General features: G+C 28.5%; 2 protein-coding genes across 2 annotated transcripts in view; both read left to right on the top strand.

The window, feature by feature from the left end:
* Window positions 1-2,501: 2,501 nt before the first annotated feature.
* Window positions 2,502-7,193, top strand: LOC113364200. Its single transcript, XM_026606687.1, has 5 exons — window positions 2,502-2,628; window positions 4,889-5,048; window positions 5,158-5,372; window positions 6,772-6,940; window positions 7,082-7,193. The coding sequence occupies exons 1-5, from the start codon at window positions 2,518-2,520 to the stop codon at window positions 7,183-7,185; spliced, it is 759 nt and encodes a 252-aa protein (XP_026462472.1). The 5' UTR covers window positions 2,502-2,517; the 3' UTR covers window positions 7,186-7,193.
* A 5,942-nt stretch (window positions 7,194-13,135) lies between these two features.
* The window catches only part of LOC113385292 (doublesex- and mab-3-related transcription factor A2-like), a 30,713-nt gene continuing 21,175 nt past the window's right edge, over window positions 13,136-22,673 (top strand). Inside the window, exons 1-2 of the mRNA XM_026623139.1 lie at window positions 13,136-13,381; window positions 17,634-17,904. Of these exons, the coding sequence (XP_026478924.1) occupies window positions 13,136-13,381; window positions 17,634-17,904 (517 nt within the window). The remainder of the gene's footprint in view (window positions 13,382-17,633; window positions 17,905-22,673) is intronic.

Raw genomic sequence — 22,673 nt, 5'->3', positions numbered from 1 at the left:
ATATTACTATTTGCCAAAAAGTGTAAAACACATTTTATACGTTTTACATTTTTTGACAAATAATTAATATCGACATACATTTAAGATCATTAATTTAAGTATTTACATCCTGATATATGAAAACAACACGCACACATATATATACACAGTTTTTAAGAGTCAAGTGTTTTTTTCAAAAATCTTTTCGTTCAATAATCAGTTTGTCACCAACAGTCGTCTCATAAGTCATAACATCGAGAGAATAATACTTTCTGTCTCAAATAATAAAATCAAAAAAGACAAAATTTAAAGAAATTTGAATTAAAAAATTGTTTATCCGCCTGAAAAGGAATTTATAAATTCACTTTTTTTGATAAAATCTTTTTTAGTGAAAAAGTGTTAGTGTATATTATTATAGAAATTTATAAATTCACTTTTTTGATAAAATCTTTTTTAGTGAAAAAGTGTTAGTGTATATTCAATTATACAGGTAATTTATTCTGTTTTTTTCAGCAACCTTTTCTTAAAACTTTCTAATTTTTAACATTTTTAACATTTTGTTATATAATCCATTCATTTGTTTTTATCATTTTCATTTTGATTATATTATCATATTTGCTTAAATCTTATCAAGATCATGTTTCTTGACAGATGTCCTAAAGATGGAACGTACCTAGTTCCGAAACGTCGACAGTAAATAAATAAAGAAATGGTTGTATAAAAAAACTTTTTTGTTATAATATATATATATATATATATATATATATATATATATATATATATATTACGTTGTACAATATTTTAATTTAAAACGTTTAAATAATTATTCATATTTCTTTAATTAATTATTGCAAGTTTTAGTTTAATTTATAATTTTATTATTTATCTAAGTTTTATCCTGATTATTTGAATGATTACATAGTAATAATAAAATAATCTCTGTTTCAGTTTAGTAGTAAGAAATAAAATCGTCTAAATTTTATATAGTTATTGCAAAAGTCATCAAAAGCATTCTTTTAGTTTGCAAATAAATATGAAAATTCAATCGTTGTATATTATTGAATTAATAATATATAACAAATAAGAGGGTAACAAACAAGTTAAAAAATTCTTAGGGAGATTGGTATTAATATAACATTTTAATACTTCATATTTGAATCATATGCAGAAGATTGTTATAAGTCTAATTAAATTTCGAATTTTGCCTTTGCATTTGATCATCAATATTTTTAATAACAATCTCCCTTAAGAACATTAAACAAATCTAACAGCTATAAATAATTATCTAATTATCTCACTTTTAATATCTAATATATTTCTCAACCGATTGAGAAACATGTTCTCCATTTTGTAATAATGGGAGGCACCCGAATTTAGGAAATTCCGAGACGTTTTTTCCAAAAGTTTGTTCAGTCCAGAAATGTAGAAAAATCAATTGTTAGATCTTTTATAACATTGTTCGATAATAAAATTCCACAATTGCATTTTTGTTAAGGAATACTATTGAAGACAAGTAAAGCTACAAGATTTTATTGGATTATATTTTCCTAAAATATTGAAAGACTTTTAGTTCTGTTTCAACTCCGAAACGATACACAACATTAATACTGCTTTAAGTAGATTTTTTAAAAAAGAATTTTAATATTGATTCTTCAAAGTTAAAAGTATAATTTTATTATAATCATGAGTGAACATTGTGTTTTAATACTATCCTTCGACGAAATTGTAATTGACAAAATGTATATTTATACAATTGGATCAGAATGGATTTTTCGAAGCAATACTGAAAATACTCATATAATTTTCATAAAAAATAATAACACTACAAATAGTTTATTCAAAACCAATAAGTTTATACAAATTTATAAGGTACATCGAATCGAACAGGAAACTCATAAAGGTAATAATAGAAAATTAGTTGAAAATTTGTTGGCATTTTGTAATATTGATATTAGTAATATTGTATAATTTGCATGATAATTTGATTAATCAAGAAAATATAATGTTAATCCTCAATTAGCAAACAAAAATGTAATGCATTGTAAATGTGCTGGAGGCGATAAATATTTTATTAATACGTTTTGTGATATTTAAGCTGATCACCCAAACGAAAATAGGAAAGGCAAGCCATTAAAATAGACTAGTAAATTATGACTATTTGCAAATTAAAGCATTTTAGAACACTAGAGTAGGATCATAGGACCTAACATAAAAAGTATTTAAAATAATGTCAAAAAATTATTTTACAGATAGCATATGGTATAAATATATATTTATAAAAATTATAAAAGTTTTAAGTTAAGTGTTAAGTTTAGATTTAACCATATTTTAACATTCGAATTTTAATACAAGTTATTGATTTTAATCAGAAAGAATAGCTATGAACTATAAAAAATTATATTTAAATGTCATACATTTAATTTTATTACACCTAAAAATATGTATTTTTCAGAAACATACGATATAAATGCTATGGGTAATAATGTAAAAGAAGATTTTAGAAACAACATTCCATCGTCATGTAGAGCATCTGTGAATATGAATGATTTGGATCAAAACGGTCCACAAACATTTCCATTTAAATCTTTTGAAGAATTTATGGAATTTGATGAACGAATGCCAATTGAACAACTACTGTGTGCCGAATTGGTAAGTGTAAAACTAATTTTAATAATATAATTTATTTTAACATGTCTGACACATTTTAAGATGCTAGAACATATGTATATTTTAACTAGTCGTGTATGGCATTATGCCTTAGACAAATTGCTGGAACCCGTACCAAAAATTAGTTTTTTTTTTAAAAAAGATTAAATTATTTCTTGAACTTTGAAAAAATTAGATTTTTGAGAAATTTTAAATTTTGAATGAAATTGAATTTTTGAAAAAAAAACTTTTGGATTTTTTTTATTTTGAAATATTTTGAAAATTTTGAACTTTCAAAGCAATCGCACTGCTTTAGCTGCATAGAGACAAAATATTGAAGCGCGTAAGCGCCGCATTGCCGTCTTACGGGCAAACGATGTTACGAAACCCATAGATCTATGAAATGTGATCTAATATCTAAAGCTAATTTTCGAAATGTAAACAAAATTGATACACATCATTAAAATCTCCATAAAATATCTGATAATTTGATGTGCATATGTCTAATGATCATTTTTGGCCGCCAAGTGGCATTTTTTTAACCGGATCTCCGAAACCGCTAGACCTGCCACCTGAAAAATTTGATCAATTAATCAATCAATCAATACAAATAAAATGTTTTTGAAATTATTAAAATCGGTTTTGAAAACTGATTTACCGTTTTAAATCTAACCAGCACGTCTCCTTATCCGAATATGAATTGAATGTTTTTTTAAATATTCAAATCAGTTGATCGGTGTTCCTGAAATCGTCGACGAAAATTTGTATCCGCACACACACACACACACATACATACATTTTTTCTAAGGTACGCCAAAATGTTCAGAAACCTTTGAAACGTAAAATTATATAAAAACTTTCATTTTCGATTTTTTGCGATTACTATAACTTACGTAACGGGTACCCTATGGGAAGTTAATAAATGGTCATCAGCAAAAAAATTCTATGTTTTTTATTAATGTTTATAGATATAGAATGAAACAATAACAATCTAATAATTTATACAGTCCTGAAAAAGTTTTAGCAAATATAAAAACAGTTCGTAATTTTTTTTAGTTTTCAAAATTCGAGTGAATCGTTAGTAAAACAAAAATTTAATATTTTGAACTAATGATGGAAACTTTATGCGAAAGATGTCGTTTTATATATTCCATAAAATAGAACAAGAATATTTCGTTCCAAGGGTTTTCCTTGTACACAACAGATGTCTGTAACATTTTCTTATACATAGAGGATAAATACCACATTTTAAAGTGATTATTTTCACAAAATTGCATTTGTAATAGATAAGTGTTTAAACATTTTTTCATCAAATGTTACTATTTCTATACCTTTTTGGTTTTGTCGTTTTTGTTTTCATTTCATTTTTCTACTCAAAATGAAAATAGATTTTTTATTAGGCTAAATGATGCCCCTTGAATTTGTTTCATGAATTGTTCTTCCCTGAAAGTTTTTTTTCAAATAAAATACCTGTCTTTCATGGTTTCTAATAGATGTAAATTATTCACAAAGCTATCTTATTGTCATGTTAGGCTCTATTAATACGTAACAATTAATAGACACATATAATACATTTTTTATTTTCAAATTACTGAATTTGCTATTTAATAAATAAATTTAGAATATCTTTCAAAATAGCATATTATTTTCTAAGTATCGTTTAAAGCTTTCAAATATAGTTATGTAATTTATTCGTCTCTAATCATCAGCATAATGCAATATAACAAGCATAAATATAATAAAATTCTTTTCATAAATTGTGACAAATTATTTAAAAAACCACCTACTGGTTGAATTTCTACAGAGTTTACTTTAAACACATTTTGCAAGAAATAATTTCAATTTGCACTGTTCTCAATTTTTGCATGTTAAATATTAAATGCACTTAAATGTATATTTGGATTAATTTTTCAATTAAAAAGACAAGCAAATTATAGACTTTTGAAATAAGTTTTACATTCATTTTGTTGTTTCATGAGTTGCAATTTTCATTCAAATGCAGTCTTTATATGTTACTTATGTTTTAGAATCAACAGCCTAATTGAAAGCGAGTTTTTACCTATATTTTGTAGTAATCTTATCTAATAATTTTCATCATATTTTTATTAAAAAGAGAATGGAAACTTTTATCCACAATTGGAAAATACAATTATTAGCTTATTATTGAATTAACATTAAACGGTATAGCATTGATATCAATGTATATAATTACCAGTCCAGCAATGTGGCGATCGTATATTTAATATTTCTAATTCTATTTCAGATTAATAAAATTTGGCCATTAATTAAAACAAATATGAGAATATCAACATCATTATCCTCTATACTTCAGAAACTTTTTACAGAAAGTTTATGTAATCACTTAAATGACGCTGCAATCACAAAAATGTTTATAGAGAGCAATTTTTACTCGTGCGTGATGGGTAAGAAAGTTAATCCCTTTTACCTGTATTATACCTATAACTTTACATTTATTGCATGTATATGAATAATTTTAATATTTTTATTGTATTTAATTCTTTGGTCTTGCAGAAATCATGCGTTGCAAATACGAAAGCAATCCACAATCTGAATTTTACAATGATGAAGAGTTTGAAGATATAAAAAATATTTTTGTAGAAGCAAGTCGACGATGGCTACACTTACCAGAAAAACAGACAAAAACAAAAATTATTATTAAATCTCTGAATGAGTTGGCAGATTTTGAGCAACGATTATTAAAGGATAAATCATTTTATGATTCCATTGTAAGCTTTATTTTAAAAAAATTAATAAGTGTGTGAATATTTAATAATAGTTTTTTAAGACTTCATGATGAAAAGGATTAATTTTAGAAGCTTTTCTGAAGGAATGCACGTCTTATTAAATTCTTAACAAATAGTTAATTGACAATTGACACTACATCAGGTGTATTCTGTGATTGTTTTATTTTTAAATTCCCGAAGGATAAGTTTTGTTTTCTTCAAAAAATCCGATTTGCTAATTTTATTTTTTCTCGACGTTTCAAGCCATTCTGAATCGAATGAGACCAAATTTGTATAAAGTATGTATGTGATACCGACGTTTACTTAAAAACGGCTGGATCGATTTCAAAAATTTAAAAGCCTTTCAATGTATCTCGATGACGACTAACGTTTATCAATTTTGCACGACGATCAGCCAAGCCGTTTCTTTATAAATAATAGAGAAGTAAATTTTTTTTCGTCCACGTATTAGCCCGCAATTCTGAATCTATTTTGAAAATTCAAATTAGACCTTAGTTTTCTCAAAAACGCCTGAACCGATTTCAGAAACTTAAAAGCCATTTGATATATCTCAATGAGGACTATCGTTTGTCAGTTTTGTGCGACGATCTGTCGAGCAGTTTCTTTGTAATTTAGAAAAAAGTGTTAAACTTTTCGTTAGTACCGTAGTAGTCTCATACTACCGAATCGATTTTAATAAATTAAAAACTTTTCGAAAGATATTAGTTGGGAATGATACCATTAGTATCATTCTCCTAAAACTATTTTTCTCCTAAAACGATTTTCTCCTAAAACTAATTAGTATCTTACTAATTCGTTTTAGGAGAAAATCTACCGAGCCGTTTTCTTGTAATTAACTGTTGAAAAAAAAAATTTTAAAACGATATTTATGGAACTTTTTTTGGTGATATATATCATGGTTTTATAGAACTCACTGAAATATTCCGGTCTTACGATGAGTAGTTTAATTTTAAAAAATCATCAAAGTTTGAGAAAATGAGTAGTTTTTTTGACGTCTGTTAAAATTAAAATTAGACGATTTACTTGGCATAACGATAGAGTACTTGGTCTTAATGAACATACTAAACCATTTAAGACCTACGGAAACTGATTCAATTATAAAAAAAAATGATTTTTGAGAATTTGCTTTTAGAAAATACTCCGAGTTACCGTTTTCAATTATATGTGATAAATCCACTCGGAATACTTTTAATCACTCATAAATTAATTAATTTTTTATTGATTACCAACTAGTTAAATTTTATTTTCTTCTAAATTATATGCAATTTTTTAGTAATTACGAAATCAATACCTTAAAATTGTGATAATTTTTTTTTTAATGTGAAAAAACTAAAGTTTTAGTTGTTTGTATAAATCTTTATATTCTTGCATTATTTTCCAGGCATGTAAATTATGGGCACTGACAAATCCAGAACATGGACTGACTGAGATAATATACAGCATTTTAAACAAATTCTTTGCAAGAGAAATCTTGTTGCAAATCTATGCAATAAAGCAAATTTATTCAACAAATATATTATTGGACACAGTATTTTGTGCTTGTTTGTATGGTAAATATCGTACATTTAATTATTATATCAATTAGTACATAATAATATTATATATAATAATAACTTATATTATTTGAGTATAAATTTAAATGTATTTAATATTATCTAATTAATAGTTTAATGTTGATACTTTCATTTCAGATGTTATCCAGACTGAATACAAAACCTTCAATAGTTCAAATCTGTTTGGAGAATTAGAATTCTATGCGGCCTTAGAAAACGCCATAAATATTATTGCAAATTAATTAAGAACAATTAAATTAGTTGATGTGTCTTTTGATATCGAGTATTAAAAATAATGAGGCATATTTTATATAAGTTTTTAGTTACTATTTCTTGTTATTATATTAGATGCATTATAAATATATGGAATGTTAATAAAATTATATCATGTATGTGCATTTTTTTAAACAAAAAACCAAGTGAAATGTATATATATAATTTGATAACGTTTTAGTATCCGTACTAACATGGTAAGCAAATTAAATCTTAATCTTAAAACGATCTATCTCAAATTTTCAATAAATATTGGCAACTGTCATTTTAATTTGTTTTTTTTTTTAGTTTAAAACTCAAAAATTATTTAAATTTTTAAAAATTGTTATTTCTAATATTAAATGAGATTTTGAATAAAGCCTATTATGTCACCTAAGTTGGATATTTATGCACACGATATAAGCCAATAAAATTTAAAATCGGTACAGTAGTTTAGGAGTCCATCGCGAACCAACACCGTGATACAAACTTTATATATATTCAAAAAATTTTAAAGCAATAAATAAAAATAAACATAAAATTTTGGTGCCGGATATCCTTTAAAGAATCACTCATAGAGTGATTTAACAATATCTAACTATTAGCGTACAAGAAATAATTTAATTAAAAAATCTAAAGAAAAAATTAGATGCAATCTATACAATTTCTCTCTTTGTGCGACATTTTACATTTGTCGAGATAATTCTGTGGGAAAGGGTTTGTGGGAATTTGCCTCGAGCCTCGAGCTTTGTTAATTCCATGCAATAATATCAAAATAAACATCTTATAGTGCGAGGGTGCGTTTGCTCTGAGGGTCGCCTTTTGTTCAAATCAAGGCAACTTGGCAGTATTTGCCTCGATATATAACAGTAAATTGACTACTTTTTACAAAATAATTTGTATAAACATGTTTGCGATTATTTTTAAATCGGTTCTACAAATTTGGACAGAAATAAAGTTATGTGTGCATAAAGATTTGTATAACTTGTTCAACCTAACATCTCAATAAAATGGGATTATTGTATTTAACATTTACAATACCGGAAGATTTATTGCAAAGCCACATTTTGTTAATAAATGCAATTAAAAATTAAATCATTTAAAATTTTAAAATTTTAAACATTTCATATTTTCTAGGAAGTTTTAGACTCTATTAATGAAAATCATTTTGGAGATATTCTGGACAAGAATCTAAAGTAATTAATATTATTACTTATTATTGCTTGTTTATATTAACAAATAATAATAAATAAATAATTACAAACACCCAGCTGAATTAAACATGGATTATATATGTCTATATAAATATTATATAAAATACTTTCATTTGAAATTGACTTTCAGTATATTGACTAAACCGAATGAACTCATCACAAAACATAAAACGTATTGAACAATGTTCAGTTCAGTGAAATTCCTAGATAATACTCAAATATAGAAAAATATTTTTACTTAATTTACAGTTTTATTTACTATTTTCTTCTTGTTTATACTTTTAAAGTGAAAGAGTTACTACAGGTGTAAGTTTTTATAGAAATTGTATAAGAAATAACTCTTAACAATTAAGTAGGGTAGAGCGGGGCTAGTTGAGCATAGGGGCAAGTTGAGCAATCGAAATATCTCGAAAACTATTCACCGTTCGCTTAGGCATCATATGGCGGAAATATAGAGGTTTGGGAGGAATAAACATCCCGCGATCGCTAGTGGCTGCTGGACAAATGAGTGAGGCTCACGGGCGCTTTGTTTATTTTGAGACCAAATTCTTGATGCACAGAGATTCTGGGTATAATTTTCACGGTTTTTTTATAAACTCACTTTTATTTTGAAATAGAGTTGGGGTTAGTTGAGCATAGTTGCTAAATTTGTACTGTCACTAAGGCAATTACCTTTAACTTCTAGAAATTAATTATTATTTTTATGATTTAAGCTAAATCTATGAGTAATAATATAAAGAAATAATGATTTTAAACAAAAATACTGAATATAATGGTAAAATAATTCCCAAGATACGATATTGTTTTGTTGATTCTACTTTTCGTTAATTATTCAAAGCAAACTACTATAAGTTTTGTTTTCTCTATCAATAAAGATTATAAATATAGAACTGGTTTTTAAAAACTTATTTTATTTCATCATTAATCGACATTGAACCTATGGTTTCATTATACTTTCTTAGTGCTCAACTTGCCCCACCTATGGGGTACATTGAGCATACTTGACTTTTTGCATTTAAACAGCTGTAGCTTTTAAATTTTACTTATTATTAAAAAAAAATAGTATTAACACTTTTGTCAAGCGATAAACAACAAATCCATTAAGCCTTATAGCAATTTATTGAGACTTTTCATTAAGGAGCTACATCCGTTTAAGTAAAAATTTGCTCAACTAGCCCCGCCCTATCCTAACATATACTTGAAAATTATATTCAGGTATCATAAACTAAATTAGAAAGCACAGAAACAAAAAATAACTAACTACAAAAAAATACGGTTGTTATGAATATTGATAGATGGCAGTTTTTCTCTTGATAGCGATCACTCTACCTTATATATATATATATATATATATATATATATATACATAATGATATTATGAAAAACATTGGAAATTTTTAATAGCGACATATAAAACATCAGTGCTTTTACTTTAATTATTCCCAAGTGCAATACTATATTACTAGATAAAGCTTTTGTTGAAGTAAAAGAAGATAATGAAACATGTATAACTACAGTTACTTAACGGTAATAATGCATTACGATATGATTCAATGCTACTATAGTCAACCTAGTGAATAAGTGATTGAGTCAAATTTCGGCCAAAACGTCTCAAGTCGCGGCATTAACTATTTCTCTGAAAATAATCAATAAACTGAAAAAAATATTGTTTGGAAACAAACTTTATATAAAATTTAAACGATTAATTCAAACATGCGATATTACACAAGTAATAAAACTTTGAAGCCAAAATTTGTGGAAATTGTGATTATTAATTTAACCACTTATGAACTGGAATGGCAGATATAGTATAATTTTTTTATATATAAAAATGGAGCTCTCTTTCAAATGTCCGAATAAAACTCGAAAACGGCTGAATCGATTTGGCCAGTCTTTGTCTTGAAAAATTTGTGCCAATCCAGAGATGGTCGGAAAGGTGAGAAATTATTTCAAATCCGCGTAGAAACTTTACATTTTTAATTTGAAAATTTTTGTAGAAGCGTAATTTAAATAAAACAATGGGCGGTGGCAATTTCGTGAAATGTCAAAAGCTTTTGACAGATGATGTTCAATTACGTTTTAAGTAGTTTTGTTTGTAGTTTTATTTATATACAAAACGTTAGTAAACGGGCCGCAAGTGTTACTAGAGACTCAAAATATAAACTTTTTTGATATGTTAATATGCAAATGCACTTTTTGGCATATTTTTCTCAAACACGGTGCTCTGAAAGATCTCATTTGTATAATTATATACTCATTGGTATTTATGAAACATTTTCTAGGTTATATTATTTTTTATTTATCTTATTTAAATTCAGAACCTAAATTTGGTATCGATCAAATGGACATTTTGTTGAATAACATTTTTCCAGTTATAATTTCCCAGAATTTATCGCAGAATAGATAGTAATATATGAAGGTCCGGGATTAAAAAGGTCCACCGCCGATGTGCCAAAAATCAGTAAAGTTAAGCATTGTTTAACAACAATATTTGAAAGTAGAGGAAAAGAGATGTATAGCCAGCTACGAACTTGATTTGAAAACGATAATCTTTGAAATGGGGGAGATAAACGGTAATCTTTGAAAATCCATAATAATTTTTATTTATATTGTATTTTCTTCCGTCGGTAGTTTTAGCATTAGTTAAAAATATAATTATTTTGTAAAATACCTTTAAAATTATAATAAGGCTTTAACTCTTTTGCCACCTGCCCGTTACAAGTTACCCCGCATATAGGATAAAAAGGTCTAGATAACAAATTTTTGGAAGACATCAAAAAAGCACATTTCTATGTGTTCAATGATGGAGTAGAAGTCAGTTTACTGAACGTAGTCAGATAATTGTTCGTTTGATGACTTATTTGTTGTGATATAATTGTTATGGTTTTCACAATATAGTTTATATTTGCTCAATGTTAAATTGGACCTTTGTGTCTCGCCTTGCTCTACATATATACTTTTTATTAAATTTACGTTAATTCATCGAATATAACTTGAAACTTTTCAAAAAGCAGGTCAAAGAAGAAATACTTAATTAATTTTTTATCTCTCCTCGCAAAAATTTGAAAATTTTGTATAAGCTCAGTAGTATTATTTACAATTATACACAAAATCTGGAATCCAAAAAGAATCTGAAAAACTTGAAACGTAATTAATAAGCCCAAAGGCCAAAAAAGACTCGGATTGGATTATACGATGTTTTCTATAGAAAGTGTATAAAACTTGCAGTTTGATTGTATTGACAAAATATAGACAAACTAATGGGGTTTATTGTTTTTATAATACCTAATTGTATACAGCATTCAAACAACACATCCTTATGCACTTAAAGTATTAATATTTTTGATGCTCTAGAAATGGTTTAGAATATACCTTATTCAGCAAAACAACGTTTGCCGGGTCAGCTAGTATAATTTATAAAAACGCAATAAATATAAATAGCGTTTAGTATATTTTCCCGCTTATACAAAAACATGCACGCCGATTTAATCAATTTCGATATATTTACGTATAATGGATACACCGTAACGCTACGTTATCATCCGGGCGTGAACCCATCGAGTCCGCGACACCTCCACGGTGTGAACTCCGGGCGCCCGGAAAGCGCTGTGCAGAAAGCGGCAAAGCAAAGAAAAAACACATCAGAAGCCGTGACTCCGCAGAAAACGCCCCTCGTCCAATAGGCACGGGTCTAGGTGTGGCCCCGTTAGGCTTGCGCGAGTTGATATTTTCGGTAACAAAATGGTACAACCGCCAAGAGCAAGCGACGACGAACGGCGCAACTGTATACACATTTTAACCGCCGAGGATCAGCCACTCCATTGGCGGAGAGAAGCCGGATTTATCCCACCAGGATCCGTATCGATCACTTATTCTGGGGAGGGATGGATATTGTACAATGTGTACAATATGCACAATAAACGCGCGACCCCCTCCATGGCGACATGATACGCTATTGTGATATTGTGTATTACAAAGTTTCGAGAAGATCCCAGCCAAAGCATTGCTCTCGCGACAGTTATACAGATTGTTAACAGAAAGCTCTGTTACAAAACGTTTTGAAACCGAATTAGACGTGTTTTTGTGTCCAATTAAGTGACCAGTTTTATTGTTAAGTGATATTGTTTCTAGAAATTTCTAATCATTTTCTAAGTGATTGTTAAAGACTGACGAACTTAATCATGGTGGTGAATTAAAATACTTAAACGAAATTCATTAATAAACTAGTTCACAAATTATTTTTAATTATAAAAAGTTAAAGATATTAATTTCTCAACCAATGTGCTTAAAGATTGAACATCAGATTTAAAAAAATTAAATTAAAATGAAAGGAGATTAAAGAGAATTAAATTAAATTATAGAGATTAAAGAGAATTATTTTTTTTCCCAATTTTGATCCTTAATTAATTAATTAATTAAAGAGAATTAAATTTTTTCCTAATTTTGAATTGGCATAAACATATGTGACCCGTGCGATTGACAATGATTAGATAACTGATACAAGTGTTGTTTATTATATTAATTCAGTGAAATATTTTAGGACAAAAATTATTCAAAAAATATAGAAACAATTTTACCAATTTAGTGTAAATTAATATGATAAATCCTTCCAAATTTTCTATAAAAACACATCCAAGAAACCAAAATAACTAAGAATATCTGAACTTACAATATCAATTAATTAATTTTACTATCCAATTATCCCGGTACAAATATTTCTTTTACCATGTCCTTGCCAAGTGGCGTGGACGTGAGTGCCCTCATGTCTCAGCACGCGGTTCTGGGCGGTTTACCACCCGCGTTCTTCTTGCGCGCTTCGGAGAGGTACCAGAGGACGCCGAAATGCGCCCGCTGCCGAAATCACGGAGTCGTGAGCGCTTTGAAAGGACACAAAAGATATTGCCGGTGGAGGGATTGCGTTTGTGCTAAATGCACCTTGATCGCTGAAAGACAACGGGTCATGGCTGCACAGGTAAATAACAAATAGATCGAATTTATTTATAGGAAATGGATTTAGTTAAGTCGTTTTACAATCCTAACAAGAGCCTGTTTATTTCCCGTCACGGACAACCGATATCGAGCAGAGGCAATATCTATCATCACTTGAAAATACACTGGAGCCTCGCTTTACGGCCGAGATACGTTCCGCGAGACTTGGCCGTAAAGCGAAAAGCCGTATAACGAATCAATTATTCTAATACGTATTCATACAAATTCAATGGGATCGGTTCCAAATTTAAGAAATATATAATATGGTTTATCATTCAAAATGCATTTTATTTTTTTATTTTGTTTAAATTATAAACAAATTTAACAAGAACATAAATTTTACATAAAATAAAAAACTTCAAAAACATTACATAATTTTCAATTAAAAATGAAACAACTAAAACCTACAGATCACTGTCACCATCATTTTGCGCTGGTGGTTTGAAAAATTGGTCTAAAGTTGTTTGTCTTGCCTTCTTGTCTATTTCTTCCTTTAGTGATTTATTATTATTATTATTATTCCCTTGTTCAAAATATGAAAAAGCGCTCGACATGATTTTTGATGTTAGCTGTTTAGATACAACAGGTTCTGTATCTTCATCAATTGCCGGCTCAACTTGCAACTGAATGAGTTCCTCATATGAAAGAGGTTCCCTATCAGCTGCAAGTAGATGCAGCACATCAGATTCGTTTAAATCTTCAAAACCGAGATTGCGCAATATATCGACAAAGAGAAAAAAAGCCGTTATAGCAAAACATTTTAGGCCGTATATCGAAAACGTTCCTTAATTAAAGAGGGCCGCTATATCTAAAGGCCGTATAAAGAGCGGCCGTATAACGAAACCTAATACATCTTAAATATATTTCCAAGTGAAAATAGACCTTCAATATTTAAAAAAAACATTGTCTTTGACAGAATAAACCTGATGATGGAACGTATCTAGCTCCGAAACGTCGTTATTAAACATCTTCAAAAAAAACAAATTGTTTTTATTATGGATTTATTTAAGTCGTTTTACAATCTTAACAAAAGCCTATTTAATTCCTCCCACTGATATCGAGCAGTGGCAATGTCTATCATCACTTGAAAATATACATCTTGAATATGTTTCCAAGTGAAAATAGACCTTCAATATTTTAAAAAAACAATGTCTTTGACAGAATAAACCTGATGATGGAACGTATCTAGTTCCGAAACGTCGTTATTAAACATCTTCAAAAAAAAAACAAATTGTTTTTTATTGTGGATTTATTTAAGTCGTTTTACAATCTTAACAAAAGCATGTTTAATTCCTCCCACCGATATCGAGCAGTGGCAATATCTATCATCACTTGAAAATATACATCTTGAATATATTTCCAAGTGAAAATAGACCTTCAATATTTAAAAAAAAACATTGTCTTTGACAGAATAATCCTGATGATGAAACGTATCTAGTTCCGAAACGTCGTTATTAAACATCTTCAAAAGAACAAATTGTTTTTTATTATGGATTTATTTAAGTCGTTTTACAATCCTAACATGAGCCTGTTTATTTCCCGTCACAGACAACTGATATCGAGCAGTGGCAATATCTATCATCACTTGAAAATATACATCTTAAATATGTTTCCAAGTGAAAATAGACTTTCAATATTTAAAAAAAACATTGTCTTTGACAGAATAATCCTGATGATGGAACGTATCTAGTTCCGAAACGTCGTTATTAAGCATCTTCAAAAAAAAAACAAATTGTTTTTTATTATGGATTTATTTAAGTCGTTTTACAATCCTAACAAGAGTCTGTTTATTTCCTGTCACGGACAACCGATATCGAGCAGTAGCGATATCTATCATCACTTGAAAATATACATCTTAAATATGTTTCCAAGTGAAAATAGACCTTCAATGTTTTAAAAAAACATTGTCTTTGACAGAATAAACCTGATGATGGAACGTATCTAGTTTCGAAACGTCGTTATTAAACATCTTAAAAAAAAAACAAATTGTTTTTTATTATGGATTTATTTAAGTCGTTTTCAATCTTAACAAGAGCCTGTTTAAATCCCGTCACGGACGACCGATATCGAGCTGTACCGATATCTATCATCACTTAAATATACATCTTAAATAGACCTTCAATATTTAAAAAAAAAACATTGACTTTGACAAGTAAACAAGTTTTTTTTGATATGGTATTAATTTCAATATTTATCCAATTATTTGTTGATATGAAACTATTTTATAATATTTTCGAATTAAGTAGTTTTTTAATATAAATAATGTTTTTATAATCATCGCACTGATTTATTTTTATGTTACATAAGTGTATCTAAAACTATATCTGATAGTTTAACTTTAGTTTAATAATCTCTACTTTATTCAACTCTTATGACATGTTTTACTGTATAATTATATTACTTTATATTATTTATATTGTAATATTGCAATGACTTAATTTTATATTAGAATTGAGCATTCAAGACTATGCCTTTAGTACTTATATAAGTTAGTATCCATCTAAGCACTAACTAATTTAATAGTTTAATTGAATATATAAATTTCAATTATTTTCAGCACTTATAACATTTATACTTGCACAATTTACTTTAGATCATTTAAGATCACGAAAACTTTCACAATTCATGATAATGTAAAAGCTTTGATCTGCTGATTAAAATTATCTTTAAATGTATATTTTAATTTATTTTATTATAACTCATTGTTTATATTGAATTCTATTAGTTTATTTGCAACATTTTGAAAATTCCGAAAGAAATGTCTTTTAACAATAAGAATCGGAAAAAAGAAAAATTGAAAATGATCGAAATTGACAAGGCAATAGCATTAATGTTATGAAAATTAATTAATGTAATTTAGTACTGCAACAAATATAACAAATATTTGTAATGTAAATTAATGTAATAATTAACTTCCCGTAGGGTAGTTATAGTAATGGGCTAAAAATCGAAAATGAAAATTTTTGCATTTCTCGACGTTTTGAAGGTTTCTGAACATTTTGGTATACCTCTTTAACAGAAAAAATGGATGTGTTTGTGTGTGTTTAATATGTCCACGTTTTCGGGCGCACGGATTAACCGATTTGAATGGTTCATAAAACATTCGATTCCTATTGATAGGGAGATGTGCTGATTAGTTTTTGGCAAAGACAGTCCAGCCGTTACGGAGATACGGAACAAAGAGTGCAGAAAATACAAATCGAATTTTTGAGAGAACGGAATGTGCGATTTGAATTATCTAAAAAACATTCAATTTGTAATGATTGGGTGAAGAGCTGATTAGTTTTTAGCAAAGGCAGGTCCAGTCATTTTGAAGATACAGAGTTAACTATGCAAAAAATAGCAGTTTTTGAGAGAACTAATCGTCCGATTTGAATTATTCAAAGAACTTTCTGCTTGTTTCAACAAAATAATTGCTTTTGGAAAAAACAATTTTTTGTTTCTAATTATTTTAAAAAAAAATGTTTGTATATCGAAAATAATTCAGATTTTAATTTTAATTCTGTTCTAATATAGGTACTTTAAACAAATAATTTCAACTTTGCAATTCAGTTTTTATAATTCTTATAAATATTAAACAATGTTATAATATTTATAAAAATCTATTTGAAAACATTTAATATTACTCGATCATTTCGTTACGGTACGAGAAGTTCTAGCAATTTACCTTAAAATACGATGCCATACAGCACTAGTTTATTAATGTGATCTAATTTATTGCAATTTATGTAAAACAAATTAATAATTGTGTGTAAGTTTAAAAATTACTCGTTTTTATCATTTATTTGAACAGTGATTGGAACTTAAGGATTTACTTAAACTGTTGTGATAATTTATTGGCCTATTCTGCCCCAAATTAGACAAACGTTGTGGCAAGGCTATGTTACGTAGCGCTTCTTATAGAAAATGGTAAAAATACCGTCAAAATGCTACTTCACTGATATGTTACTAAGCCATATCACAAAGATGCAGTTGTGATACAATTGTTTTTTTTTTTGAACGCTTGACTGCACGGCAACCACATGACATTATGACAGTATTTAGTACCATCTTGTATGAGAAGCACTACGTAACAGCTCATTTGTGGCATTGGTCTATTTTACGGCGGAATCGAGCCCTTACTAATTACGTAGCTTTATTATAGATTTACCAGTTCCCATCTCCATGTAATCTATTTGATTATTACAATATCTGTAATAGTGTAAAACTAAATATAATTTTTTATTCTATTGCAGGTTGCTCTGCGCCGGCAGCAAGCTCAAGAAGAAAGCGAAGCGCGCGAGCTTGGTCTGTTGTACACAGCCGGCGGAACTGGTACGACAGGGTCGCAATCGCTCACAGGGCCCCAGACGACGACCGTGCCGTCGGTGCCCCCTACTGCAGGAAATGTATCGCCAGTGAGGGACTCGGTCAACGTATCGTCGAATTTGAAATACCCGACACACAGTGAATCTCAACGTACAGAGTACCAAAGTTCGGAACACGATAGCGAACCTCCCAGCCCAGGTAAGAGGAAGAAAATGACAATTATTTTATTAACTATATATATTAACTTCCCGAAGTAGAAGTTGTTTTCGCCAACAAATCCGATTTGCTAATTTTATGTTTTCACGGCGTTTTAAGTCATTCCAAAGAAATTGAGACGGAATTAGTAGAAAGTATGTGTGTGTGTATGTGAGCCAATTTTTCAATCTTTCGTCCACGTTTTCTCGTAAACGGCTGGATCGATTTCAATTTTTTTTTTAAATTGATTGGATGTGATTCAATAAGGACTCACTTAGCTAGTTTTGTACAAAACTAAGCTGAACAGTTTGTTAGCAATTGGCATAAAAAAGTGAAAAAAATTCGTCTTAGTACGAAAATCTGAATTGATATAAAAAATTCAGAAACTGCTCGAAAAATATTGTTCGCGTTAATTGGTTTTTCGTAAAGATTCACCAAGCCATTTCTACGAAATTAAAAATTAGACATTTTCTTTCACGATTTTGATAAATTTCCTTATGATGATAGAGGTCATGGCCATATCAAAGATACTAAAATTCTATGAATCCATCACGACTAGTGGTGTAATTTTTAAAAATCATTTATGTTTGAAAACATATGATTGTCCAAAGTTTTATCAAAAGTCGTTTTTGCAATGTGCTGAGTCAAAATTTGAATTTTGTCATCGTTTTCTCAAAACCGGCTGAACAAATTTGACAAATATTAAAGCCATTGAATTAAGGGACACAACTAGTGTGAAATTTTCAAAAAATCAATTTTTCCATATTTCGATAGGTTATACCTTTAAAAATAACATACCAAAATTAAATCGATATCTTAAATAGTTTTTGAGTCACAGCCATTTAAAGAGTATATATAGTATATATTGGCAGTCCAAAAACGACCAAAATTTTGGGTAAAATTCGACTTTTTTTTAAAACGCAGCCATTTTGTAAATTTTTGATTTTTTTTATAGTAGGTCATTTTACAGACAACATTATTTAGTTTTACGAGATTTTTGTTTGTTAAATTTCATCCACGTAGAAGGCCGGAATCACTGCAGCAGTGAAGGGTCTTTTTTCGCGCCGTTGAAGATCGAGAATAACTCAAAAAATATTTAATTTTTTTCTTCAAAAATTTTACTATGTATTCTTAAAACATGTGTAAATATATTCTTAAAATTTTGAAATGATTGATAAAGTTTTTTTTAATATAAATTTCCAAAAAAATACCTTTTTTTAAGCGGTTACACTAGCTGTGTTCCTTAATTCAATAAGGAGGATTCGTGATTAGGTTAGCGATTCCATCGGCCAAGACGTTTCTTTCAAATTAGCAAAAAAGTGCATTTTCGGTAACCAATTTCGCAAAAATCTTGTGATCTCAAGTTTATGGTTTGTCCATTGTCCACAGAAAATAATTAATATTTATCAAATAGATTCTTTATATCAGTGCCACCTGATGAGCAGTCTACAAAACTTCTCTAATTTTGTAAAAAATGTTACCATTAGTTTAAAAATGATTAAATAATATCAAGAACTACACCTCATAATCGTAATCTTGCCAGATAGCAGATGCTTAATCTGTCACAAAATAATTTATTAAGTTGTTCGGGCGTTTTTAATGAAATTTAACAGTGCGACAAAGTTCATGCACTAAACAGACCGAAGCAAATTGGTTGAATTATATAAATTCAATATATTGAATAATGGGCGCTTTTAGGATATACAAGCACGTGTGTGTGTGCACTATAATTAATAAAATTGCAGATATTATGAATGTGTTTGAGAGATATCAATTAGAAATCGCATTGATTGGTTTCTAGTGAAAGCGAAAATTTTATTTTCAAAATTAACTGTTAAAATTTTTATTGATATCGCTAAGTCACAATTTGGGATGATTAAGTCAACTTGCCTTAAGATAAAATGCCACTTACGCCTATTTAAATCTACATACAATTATTCTGTTTCTACAGTGAGATTTTTGAAGAATATAATAATTTTACATCTCGTACCATATGATATTCATTAGAATTATCTACCTCATCAGCGTTTTCATTAAAGCAATTTAGATTGACCCTTCCGATGCGTGGAATACTAATGTTTTGTAGGCGTTTTGTACGCCAACTCGTTTTATTATATTGTATTTCGTTCATAAATGGGGCGGAGAATATGACTCGAGATGGAGACATTTTAGCATTCTATCACGTTTATTTGCCGAATGCTGAGACAATTTTATTGGCAATAACCGCGAAGCGCTCATCAAGGAATTTGCTATAACCAGGGGATGGTTTCTCGTATGTACAAAGTGATAATAAATTATTTTGTCAATAAGATACTACATCTCGAAAATATTTAAATTTAAACTAGTTGGTATTGGTATTTTGCCTTAAGGCAAGTTACATGAACTTCCCCATATGTTTAAATAATCGACTTAATCAATAAAAAATAAATTAATTTATGAGTGATTAAAGTATGAAAACGAACGAACACGTTAACTCGGAATATTTTTTAAGAGCAAATTTTATAATTGAACCAGTTCAAAATAAACAATTTTTATAATTGAACCAGTTTCCGTAGGACTTTAATGGTTTAGTATGTTCATTAAGATCAAGTACTCTATCGTTATACCAAGTAAATCGTCCAATTTTATATTTAACACAGGTTAAAAAAACTACTTATTTTCTCAAACTTTGATGATTTTTTAAAATTAAACTACATGTTGTAAGACCGTTTCAGTAAGTTCTATAAGACCATTGCCAAAAAAGGTTCCATAAAAATCGGCTCAATTTTTTATTCAACAGTTTTTTACAAGAAAACGGCTCCGTAGATTTTAGATGATAGTCCTTATCGAGAAACATCAAATGGCTTTTAAATTTCTGAAATCGGTTCAGGCGTTTTTGAGAAAACGTCGATTTACGGCAAAAAATCTGTTCACATACACATTCACACACACACGTACTTTTTCCAAATTTGGTCTCATTCGATTCAGAATGGCTTGAAACGTCGAGAAAACATAAAATTAGCGAATCGAATTTTTTTATGAAAACATAAACTTCTCCTTCGGGAAGTTAATAAATATGAGTCAAAAGCAATTACCATTTTATGTTTGAAAATTTTCAGCAAATAGAACTATTACATTTTCTATAATGACGTTATTAGCAGATTATCCTTAATTAGATATTGCAGCAATGTTTTTCGTGTCCGATTATCCCACATATTGTTCTCATATATAATATAGTTATAAGGTAATATGCTAAACTAATTATTAGTTAAATTAATTCTACTAACTTACTGTATGTTCTTTTTGTCTTTATAAGCCTTTATAAGTCCTTTCGCCCTTATAATATAAAGCCGACAATATATCAAACGTCCTGATTCGTATCTAGATTTCTGTGAACCGGAACTTTGTAATCTTACTTGTGAATTGGATAAACTTTGCGATCAAAGAAAACAATTTGGAGTCGGTGTCAGCTTACCCTGGCTTTCCCGCTCGATTTCCCGTTTTCCGTATGCGATACCGTGTAAGATCACGTTTGCCGGCGGTAGAGATTTCCCGACACGGGAAATTGTGTTTCAGAAACTGAAGGAAATTGTACGAATTGCTAAAGTATAATTATTATTTATATATCACATATGTCAAATAACTGAGAGATTTTTTATTTCTGAAGTAAAGCAGAAGAAAACTCTATAATGCCTCTATAATTTAGTTATTTCAATTTTAATTACCTTGTACAAATTATTTAAAAAATCTAAATCGAAAGACCGATAATTGCTTCATTTCGTCAATGGACCAATTTATAAGTGAAAAATAAATATAGTTAAAAAATATAAAAAATTGAAAAGTATGAAATTAAATTTGAGAAAAGTATATAAGTAAATTAAGAGCAGTGCTAAAACTAAAAAATAAAATCAAAATAAATTGAGAGTAGAACAACGTAAATAAAGGAAAATACTATCAGAATAAATTAAAATTAGGAAATTGATTCGTGCAAAGTAATATCAAAATAAAATTAGGAGCAGAGCATAAATTAGAATATCATCAATTAGGAGTAGAGCAACTTAAATCAAAAAGTATACCACCAATTGAAACCTTACATTAAGAATCACAAATTATTCATGTACTTTATCTTGGGTTTTGCATAAAATTTGATATATCAATAAAATAATCTAATGCCAAATTTAACATACCTGAACTTTGATATAAAAAAATAATTTGATATATTTCTGAAGTAAATGTAAGAGAACCCTTAAATTCTTTCAGAACTTGTCATTTATAATTTAATTACCTTGCATAAATTATTTATTTTGAAAAATCTAAAATTTGTTTATGATCTGGAAGACAAATACAGTTAAAGAACACAATAGGATTGCAATTCTGTAAGGTTGGTTTTTCAACATCTGCAGAAAGTGGATTTATTCTGTTTGGATAGTTGATAATATCTGAAAAACATGAGTTTTTCAATCGATTTCACGAGTTTGCGAATACTTTTTATCTTAGTAAACTCCTAATTTAATGTTGATAAATACTTTCTTTGTTTAACATATTTTTTCTATATGCTTGTTATAAGAACTCATAAGAATATTAATTAATAAGTAATTAATTATTTCAATAATTTCATGTAAATTTATACGCTCATCTCTTTAATTCTAATTAAAATATAAATAAATTTAAGTTAATAAAATAAATCATATAACATTTTGTAAAATATTGTTACTTTTTGTTAAATGCGCTTTCTATTACTACCCTGTTTCAATAATATGTCGAGATCGGATTATATCGTTGACACTTATGTA

This window comes from Ctenocephalides felis, unplaced genomic scaffold, assembly GCF_003426905.1.
Source record: "Ctenocephalides felis isolate EL2017-DRISC unplaced genomic scaffold, ASM342690v1 CF-g0.4_SCAFFOLD_00845, whole genome shotgun sequence".
Taxonomy (NCBI): domain Eukaryota; kingdom Metazoa; phylum Arthropoda; class Insecta; order Siphonaptera; family Pulicidae; genus Ctenocephalides; species Ctenocephalides felis.
This window is presented reverse-complemented; position numbering and strand designations above follow the sequence as displayed.

Excerpts from the sequence above, each read along its gene's own strand:
- LOC113364200 (XM_026606687.1), top strand. The coding sequence starts at position 2,518 with ATGAATGATTTGGATCAAAACGGTCCACAAACATTTCCATTTAAATCT. Across the intron at positions 5,049-5,157 it reads TTTTTACTCGTGCGTGATGG|AAATCATGCGTTGCAAATAC; the intron begins GTAAGAAAGTTA and ends TTGGTCTTGCAG. Across the intron at positions 6,941-7,081 it reads ATTTTGTGCTTGTTTGTATG|ATGTTATCCAGACTGAATAC; the intron begins GTAAATATCGTA and ends CTTTCATTTCAG.